The following is a 9,426-nucleotide window of genomic DNA, read 5'->3' as shown; positions in this document are numbered from 1 at the left end:
ACACACGTTTCATTATAATATTGAGTTGTTTGTAATTGAGAAAGCTTGAGATATTTTTATAGCTGACTATTTGCTTATAATTCGCCGTTAGCATGGTTAGGTCAATGTTAGCCTCTAGCCTTCTTTACCAGATTTTAGAGTAAAACAAAAAGATTCAGTGACTCCTTATAGCTCTTTTCCATTGCCTGGTCTGGAACAGTCAGGTCTGGGTATTATGTACCGGTATGTACCGGTATGGGTCTAGAAGTTTTCTGGCAAGCGTTTCTATCGCATTCCAGGCTCCAGTTACTAGGCGGGGTGGCGTAATGCGTCACACGCGATTAACGTCACACCGCGACAAGATCGCGCCAAAACACAACAACAATGGAGTCCAGTCAGCAGCGCGTTCTTTCTGTTCTTGGTGTTTGGTATATTCTTTACACCCACATCACGATAGCGTTTAGAGCTATGCTGTGCGCATCGAGGAGGAGGGCAGCTGAAAGGTGACGACGCTTTCTGAAATTAATATCGGACACGAGGCATAACTTTCTACTGTTGAGACAAAGACGGAGGCGCCAGGTGGTAAGTAACTTCTAATGCTGTAATACATGTCGTTATAATCTCTGAGGGGGTGTCTAGGGCAACTATCAAAAAAGAAAAACAAAAAAAAAAAAACACCAAAATCAAATGGTTTTGTTGTATATTGATTGTTTTTAAGACATGCTAAACATGGAAGGCCAACACCTAACTATGCAGGTTTCAAACAGCTTCTGCACACATGGTGATGCTAGTCAACACGAGGGCCTGAATCCTTCACTCTTTACTTCCTGGGCATGTCATAGATAAGTTGTGCAGCTAAATTGAAATTATTATAATTAATTATATAGGTAATTACAAGCAATACCACATTTGTGCATTCAATAAAGTGAACAAAACATAGCCAGTCTCTGGTAGCTCCATAAAGAACAGCTGTTATTTTAACCTTAAACAAATTCTATTTATGTGAACTGTATGTCTACAACCATACTGTTTCAATCTTTTTCACTGCACTATTGTTTTTAGTTTTACTGTGTTATGACTGTTTTAATTTTTTAATTTTTTTAGTTGGCTCTTTTGAATCAGCGACAGCAACCAACTGTGTGGGCCTTCAGCCGTGCCAGCGCCTTCTGGGATGTGACCATGCCAAACTTCACTCCGTCAGATTGGATAGCTCATTTCAGAATGTCAGAAGAGACCTTTTCATATCTTTGTTCCAAGCTCCGTCCAGCCATGCAGAAGAGGAACACCAACTTCAGAGCCTGCGTGCCACTCAGGAAAAGAGTTGCAATTGCACTGTGGAAGCTTGCAACTAACAGTGAATACAGGAGCATTGGGCTTCTTTTTGGTGTCAGCACGACCTCTGTGTGCCGTTGTGTGCAGGACTTCTGTAAGGCTGTCTGTAAAATCTTGCTTGCCGAGGTTATTGCTTTTCCAACGCTGCAAAAGCTTCAGGAAATGGCTGACTATTGTGAGACCAGGTGGGGGGTTCCTCAGTGTGTGGGTGCCATCGATGGTTCCCATATCCCAATAATAGCACCACAGGGATTCCACACAGACTACTTCAATAGGAAAGGTTGGCATTTCATAATCCTCCAGGGCATTGTGGATGGCAGAGGCATGTTCTGGAATGTTAATGCAGGTCAGCCAGGTAGCTTACATGATGCCCGTGTGCTGCGATTGTCCACATTTTGGGACTTGGTTGCTCATGGACAACTGCACCCAACTAGCACCAAGAACATTGAGGGAGTAAATGTAGGCTTTTATGTGCTAGGGCACTCTGCCTATCCTCTACAGAACTGGCTCCTAAACCCATTTTCAGATAATGGTCGTCTCACTGCTGAACAACAGACGTCCAACAGGAAAACGTGCAGAGCCAGAGTTGTGGTCGAAAATGCATTTGGGAGGCTAAAGGGTAGGTGGCGATGTCTTCCCAAGAGAAACGACAGTGATGTAGAGCTTCTTAAATACATTGTGCTGACCTGTTGTGTGCTTCACAATATCTGTGAGAGCCATGGGGAGGAATATGTAAAATGTGACGCACCTGCTGATGAACGAGTGGTTGCAACAGTGGCGGCTGGTGAAAAATATTTTTGGTGGGGCTGTGCTATTTTTTTTTAAACAAACTTGTGCTTTCTGAGCTTTGTGCACAACTTCACTATTTCCTGAATTAAGCACAGCTCTTTTATTTCCTGTCTTACATCATTGGACAAACTGATTAATCCAGGTGTGTCTGACTATTGGCACGCTGCCTTGCGGACCAAGGTTGAAAAATACTGCATTAAATTGCACATAAAATAACATGACCATAAATGGTAAATAGGCAATGCAAGAGGCAAGTAACAAAAACATTTTGTTTTATTTCAACATTTGAGTGAACACGAAAAATTATGAGCAGGTCACTGTTACAGTAATGGTAGTAAACACCACTTAGACAAAATGCCAGAAATTTACACTGTTATGACTTATGGAAAGTGGAAACACTTTCATAGGAAATAATGTCATCAGTATCCTCTTACAAATGTCATATTTCCCACTTCCCAAGCTGGGAAATTTGTTTGCTGCAGCAGAAGTGTAACAAGTAAAATGGAATCAGATTGATGTATGTACAAATTTACTTGAAATACACATTTACATGATTAAATATGTATAATAGGTATGTGTGTTGAAATTAGTTTTTACAGTTATTGCACATTAAACATGTTATTAAACAAATGTCCCGGTTTGTGGGACAACCAAGGATTTCTGATTCTGATTGTCTTGTTTACAGAAATGTAATGTACAGCTTACCTCTGCACCCAGCTGCTGTTCTCCCTGTCCAAACGTCCTCCGTTTCTTTGTTGGCTGCTGCACTGATGCGCTGCATTCCTCAGTCAGAGAATGAATGGAGTCCCCAATGAGACACAAGTTCCACATCCACCTTCAGTGGATCCCAGCCGTTTTGAATAACAAACACAGAAAGCAAAATAACGCATTAGCGTGATTGCATCCAGCTAGCCACTGCTTCCTGGTGTAGCAATTTTGGGAGAAGCGTCGTGTGTACAGTTTACCCTTCTCCTTGTCCTGCTGGCTTATCTTTACGTCGGGCTGATCTGGTCCAAGCTCTTAGACATTAAGTTTTTCCACCATAGTTCTCCTCTCGAACGGATACTGGAGGAGACCGAACTGAATTCAGTGGCTGCTGAGATCCGGTATCCATGTTGTAGGCGCACTGTCTACGTCTGCGTCACGACCGTCAAAACGTGCTAGAGTCGAGACTCTCCGAGTTCTACCGAACATCAACGAAAGCCTTGGCGGTAGCTCTATCGCCCATCATGCTTCTGAAGCGTTCTGAAACAACGTCGACGCTGATTGGATACATTCCCATTCCTACCCTTTGATTTTCTTGTCAGCAATTGGACAACTGGTCCCGTCCTGTTTGGGCAATTGAAAAACAGCACACAGCCTCCACCGCTCGGCAGAGACCGGCAGAGATCGGCAGAGACCGACAGAGACCAATATAGATATATATACATATATGATTTATTTTTGTTACAAAACACACAATTAACTTAGAATATGTGATTATTGTTAATTTTATTTATTTATTTTTTAAAATAAAAATTAAAAACACAGGGGAAACTGGGAGGGTGGCGCCCTATCGCCCTCTACTGGCCAGCCGCCACTGGGTTGCAAATGTGCAGGAAGTTGCAGAGGAGGGCAGTGATGTGCGTGAAGCTCTGATGCAACACTTCAACCACTGACCTCAATTTGTGTTTTTTCTTTCCATTTACTTTTTATTGTTTTGACACTTTTAACTTGGAAATGTGTAGTTTGAAATGAAATGTTTGTTTTATTTTCAGATCTTAATAAAGTACACTATTTTACTTTTGACAAACTGTTGCACCTTTCCATTTTAACATATATTTAAGGTGGGCTGTAATGTAATCTACATTTATTATGTAAATTTAAATTTGCGAGCAAAATTATTTTCAAGACTATTCATGCACACCTTGTTTTTCTTTGAAATTTTATTGATAAAAAGGACAAACGTGGGATTAAAAAACTGCAGGACAAACACACAGCTCCTTACTGCCTGGGTGGTGGCAGGAAGTCAGAGGAGCTGCCCATTCTTTGTGCGACCAGTCCAAAAACAGCATTTAGGGCACCCAAATGTTCAAAATATTGCTCTGCGATCTGTAATTCATGTTGCCTTGCTGCTGCAGCGTCTTGTTGCATCCAGTTAACCTGCTCCCGGCTAAGGCATTCCATTCTGTCCATCTGCGATCTGCAACTCATCAAATATCATCTGAGTGCGTGCTTCCAATCGCCGTCTTCGGTAATCTGGAAACAACAACATTGGCAATTACATTTGTGTTTATATGGATAACAAAATGTCAGTTGTCCTGTGAACTTGTCAGTTTTGTTTATGCACAAAGCAATTTTTAGGATGGTCAGACACTACCTGTGCGTCGACGACATGGTAGATATTCCTCTCGAGTGGTAGTGGACAGAGGTGATGGTGGCATAGAAGGTCCTGGAGTGCTACTTGAGGAAGTGGATGGTTCCTCTGAAGAGGGAGTGTTTTCCACGTCAGATGTGTCTGAAAAACACAGATCAAAACATTAGTCAGTAAGAAAAGATAACGAAATAAATCAGTAAGAAAAGCACAATATTTTTACAGTAAAAATGCAAATAGGCATATAGTAAACTTAATAAAACTACTATGAGTTAAGGCCATTTTGTCATTTGGAATGTGTCCACTAGATGGCAGTAATTCGCCAGTGACGTACAGATTAATTGCAATTTAATGTTATATTCTTATTCATTCGAAAAATGTGTACTTGTTAAAAGTCCACTCTAGGCTAAAAACACTGCTGGCATGACTTTTGGGATATTTATAATATTAAATCAGCTCGCTGCTCCTCACTGTGGGTGCTCAGCTGTATAAAGCAATGGAGATGCTAAAAACACTGAGATGCTAACGTGAAAGGCTAACTGATTTTGCCACATTTTAAACAATGAGACGCTAACAAGAAAGGCAAACTAACATGCTAAAAATGAAAGGCTTATATCACGAACAGCGTGTTAAAAAACACAGGGGAATGCTAAATGAAGGTTAACGTAAACACGAGGGGATGTTAAGGCTAGTTAATACGAGGGGGTAAATCCTTTACTTGCTGAGCATTTCTTAAATAGGTGATTCTATTATTCAGTGTTTTTGGTGCTGCAATGAATGGCCTGCAGAGCTAAAAAGACAACAAAAGAAATGCTTACCAACAGGGTTTACGAGTGACTCCAGGATACTGGTCGCCGAGTCCAGGCCTCCTTCGCTGCCTCGGTTTGACGGTCTGTGTCCATAAATAGCATCCACCACATCTTACCACTTCCATGTACTTCGCCCACTCCCACTACGGCCGTTGCTGTCCTTAACGTTTCTGTAGTGGGCTTTTATTTTTTTCAGCTTCACATGACACTGTTCGGAGGTGCGCTGGAATCCTTCAGCTGCCATGCGCTGAGAAACTTCTTTGAAGACTTTCTCATTTCTTATCATCCCATCCAGCTCGGCCTGAATGTTTCTATCTCCGATGATGGTGAGGAACGTTTGAAGTTCCGCATTGGACCAAAAGCTATTACTTGCAGGCATTTTGGCGCACAAGGAGTACAGCCGAACACAAAAAACACTGGAACTCGACTCACTTCTTTCCATCCCCTGGGATTGTTGCGGGTAGTTACGTAATTTCTCCCCCAATCAGAGGACTCTGGACCTTTTACGCTGTGGCTCCGCCCAGACCAAAAATCTCTGGACCCACAACAGAAGGGGTCCCGCTCTGGCCCGGTCCGGGTAGGTTTCCTGGACTGGTTCAACAATCGAAACAAAATATTTAGCGACACGATCTTTCCCATTCCATGCCAGTTTGGTCAGTGGAAAAGGCCCATTAGGGGTCCATGAAATAATTTTCTGGGTCACTCTTACTACTGGCTTCTTCTTTTTAAAAAGGCTGTAATTAATCTACGGCCAACAAAAGCTATAAATGCCTTTGCACCTGTTGGCCTTTTCTTTGCTGGTTGCTGCTTTGGATGCTTTTCCATACTTTGTAGAATTCACAAAAGCCCAGTTAGGGTTTCTGCAGCAAAGAAAAGGCCAACAGGCGGAAAGGCACCGTCATCCCATACGTAGCGGGAGTCTCAGAAACTTAGAAGAATCTTCTCCAACCACAACATCTCAGTAAACTTTGAATCCAACAACACCCTCAGACAGAAACTAGTCCATCCACAAGACAAAACACCCAAACAGAAGCTACATTTATGCAGTCCAATGTAGTGAGAACTGTCCAGATCTTTACATTGGGGAAACTAAACAACAATTACACAAGCGCATGGCACAACACAGGAGAGCCACCTCTTCAAGTCATGACTCTGCAGTCCACCTACACCTGAAGGACAAGGGCCACACCTTTGAAGATGGTAAAGTACACATTCTGGACAGAGAAGATAGATGGTTTGAGAGAGGAGTAAAAGAAGCTACCTATGCCAAACATGAAAACTCTACTTTAAAAAGGGGAGGGGGACTTTGGTTTCACCTTTCCAGCACCTATAATGCAGCTTTGAATCTCATTCCTAAGCTGTTTCAGTCTAGGTCACACCTTCCTGCATCTAATCAACACAACGTCTCCCTCTCAATAGAGACTAACGACTCATCAGGGGATGGAGAGGTGGGGTACCCACAGTAAGTTTCTGCTAGTTAAATAACAATAGACAGCTACAGTTTATAAGCTTGACTCTCCCATATTCCAGTTAGAATTGACAAAGTTCCTCGGATGAGAAGCGAAACGTCTTCAAGAAACCAAAGAAGTCCAGTTGCCTTTGTTTGAACCCTTTGGATTAATTTGAATATATATTTTTTCACCCTGGGCCTAGTAAGAAAATGCACATCATGACAGAACTAAATACTAACCAGTGTGAAATTTAATTAACATTTTCCAACCAATCTTTTTTTCTTTTTGACAAATTGGATTTCCTGTTATAACTGATGGAAGCCTGGCTGATAGGCCTGTAAACATGGCACATCATGATTTAGTAATGAAATATAACTCAGAAGGAAATTGAATTGGATGGAGGGCATCACTCATCATGCTCTGAGCTCTACTACAATTAGCGACGACACAGTGTGTGTGTGTGTGTGTGTGTGTGTGTGTGTGTGTGTGTGTGTGTGTGTGTGTGTGTGTGTGTGTGTGTGTGTGTGTGTGTGTGTGTGTGTGTGTGGTTATTGTCCAAGCACACTAATGTACCGTAAGTCCCTGTGCATGTGTGTTTTGTTATTAATACATATTTTAGGTACGTTTTTTTAGGTACGTATAAATCCATTTATTACAGCCAAAACAGATAAAAAATGTACAAACTAAAATCTGTTGTGTGTGCGGTGAGTTACACATGACAAACCTTTTACAATACACAGATTATTCAGTCTTATCTTAATTCTGTTTATTATTATTTAAAATCAAATAATTGTCAAAAATAAACATGTAAGGCAGGACCATGTCAGCCCAGTTTCTGTGGCCCTTCACTGGCTTCCAGTTTGCTATACACCAACTGACACATGACATCCCGTGTCCACGCTCCCACTCCCCAGCCCCTCCTCGTTAACCACCATTGTGTTTATCTGTTAGTTGTCAGTAAACAGAGCTAACATATAACACACGTAGCCTGCATAAGTAGATGGACGGAAACGTGTGTGAAACTGACAACGCGGTGTTGTGTGTAGTTATGTATTACGGTTTCTTATCTTGATTTGACTGTGTTCAGCACTTTGGTCTCCCAAAGAGTCTACAGTTAAAACTGACTTAAATGCTGACATAAATTTTGGTTTTACAAGTTTTATAGTCCTAAGAAATATTGATTTACTAAATAAATTTTTTAACATACAAACATTTTTCACTATGTTATCTGCAACAACTGACCTCAAGACGAATGTAATCACTTTAATAATGTCATGCTAATTTAGTAAAGAAGTATTTCAGCTTTAAAAACATGCAGCTACAATGAACAGGTAACAATGGCTCGATTACATCCTAATCCTCAAGGTTTTTCCTTTTTTGGCATTCTTCGTTATTTTTCCCTTCCTTTCACGTGAGACTTTTCTGTCAGCAAGTTCTCAATCCAATTTGTTTAGCTAATAAAGAACTCTCCACATTACAGCATAGATTTGCTTGCTAAGAGTCAACAAAAAGCTCTGTGTCTTCTCTATCAACCCCTTACAATCCCACCTAGAACCGAGGGATTACTCACTGAGTGATAGTCAGCAGGGCAGACGAAGAGGTGGAGAGAGAGAAAATTAGATGTTGGCAGAGGGAAAGATCGAGCGCAAATGGTACAGAGAAAAGAATCAAAGGATCTATAGAGAGTGAATCAGGCAGTGAAGGGAGGAACGCAGTATATGGTTGGGGAGGCGATTTATTCAGAGGTAATCCCAAAAATTCAGGGCTTTGTGCAGTCCATCTTGGATGCAGAGGCAGGAGGATGGAAGGAGGCCAAAGGACAAATGAATAAAGGTTAAAGTAATGGAGGGAGAGTGACGATGATGAAATCATAAAGAAAGGGGTGTAAAGGCAGGCAGAGTAAACAGGAATCAAAGAGAAAGACGAATGGATATAGGCAGAGAAGGGGAATTAAACAGTGCTTTGGTGAAGTGGATAGGAGCCAAAGGACCACTAACAACTTCTGATTCTCTGAAAGGATCACTCTGATGGCTCGCAGTCTGCTAATTCGACTTTAATGGAAGCATTGTCATCACATAAGAACACATAAGTGATAACACAGTCTGCTGGTTTGGATTATGTAACGCACAAAATAATTCCCAAAGCATTGTGTTTTGATTTGAAAGTTAATATTTGAAATTCCAAGTATCCTCAGCAGTTTTACTTCTGAATATTGTCTATTGATCATAGAGAATATCTCGTATGTGTGTCAGGGTTAGGGTGACGTTTTCAAAGTTAGGGTGTTCTCAAGTTGCCCTCATTTATTTTTCAATGTTTCCACATTTGACCTGTCAGATTTCCCCTTTTTGCCTCCTATCAGTTCCAGTTTGGACTCTCCAGTTCCCAAATCTAAACTAAATCACATTTCCCAGAACACGGAAACAAAGTCCTTTTGCCTTCAGCACCCCCTAGCGTCCGTTATTAATTATCTGTGTTCAAACCAAAAGTGAAACCTATCTCCTTGCTGTGTGTTCATCTTTTTAACACAATCTAACAGCTGAAATGTCTCCTCATCCTTCTTTAGGGTCTGCAGGAGTGATTCATCACTACATTAAACAAATCAGCTGTGTTCATGATCTAAAACATGCAAGAAACGGGTTGGAAGCAGACTGCAGCGCCACATATGTTAGCTCAGTTTTTGTCAAGTGTAACAGGTGTCGGCACTCTGAAGTTA

The 9,426-nt window shown here is 41.4% G+C and overlaps 1 protein-coding gene and 1 long non-coding RNA gene across 2 annotated transcripts; one reads left to right on the top strand and one right to left on the bottom strand.

Moving 5' to 3' along the window:
* The first annotated feature begins 305 nt into the window (after positions 1-305).
* LOC129166960 (uncharacterized) lies at positions 306-2,136 on the top strand. Its single transcript, XM_054750800.2, has 2 exons — positions 306-407; positions 1,084-2,136. Exons 1-2 carry the CDS (start codon positions 306-308, stop codon positions 2,134-2,136), a joined length of 1,155 nt encoding a protein of 384 aa, XP_054606775.2.
* A 1,916-nt stretch (positions 2,137-4,052) lies between these two features.
* On the bottom strand, positions 4,053-5,842 carry LOC129166854 (uncharacterized). Its single transcript, XR_008565755.2, has 3 exons — positions 5,272-5,842; positions 4,460-4,597; positions 4,053-4,338 (listed from the first exon to the last, which is right to left on the bottom strand). It is a non-coding gene; the product is annotated as an uncharacterized lncRNA (long non-coding RNA).
* Between the last annotated feature and the right edge of the window lie 3,584 nt (positions 5,843-9,426).

The sequence above is a fragment of the Nothobranchius furzeri genome, chromosome 12, assembly GCF_043380555.1.
Source record: "Nothobranchius furzeri strain GRZ-AD chromosome 12, NfurGRZ-RIMD1, whole genome shotgun sequence".
Classification (NCBI taxonomy): Eukaryota; Metazoa; Chordata; class Actinopteri; order Cyprinodontiformes; family Nothobranchiidae; genus Nothobranchius; species Nothobranchius furzeri.
This window is presented reverse-complemented; position numbering and strand designations above follow the sequence as displayed.

Excerpts from the sequence above, each read along its gene's own strand:
- LOC129166960 (XM_054750800.2), top strand. The coding sequence starts at position 306 with ATGCGTCACACGCGATTAACGTCACACCGCGACAAGATCGCGCCAAAA. Across the intron at positions 408-1,083 it reads CTTTCTGTTCTTGGTGTTTG|TTGGCTCTTTTGAATCAGCG; the intron begins GTATATTCTTTA and ends TAATTTTTTTAG.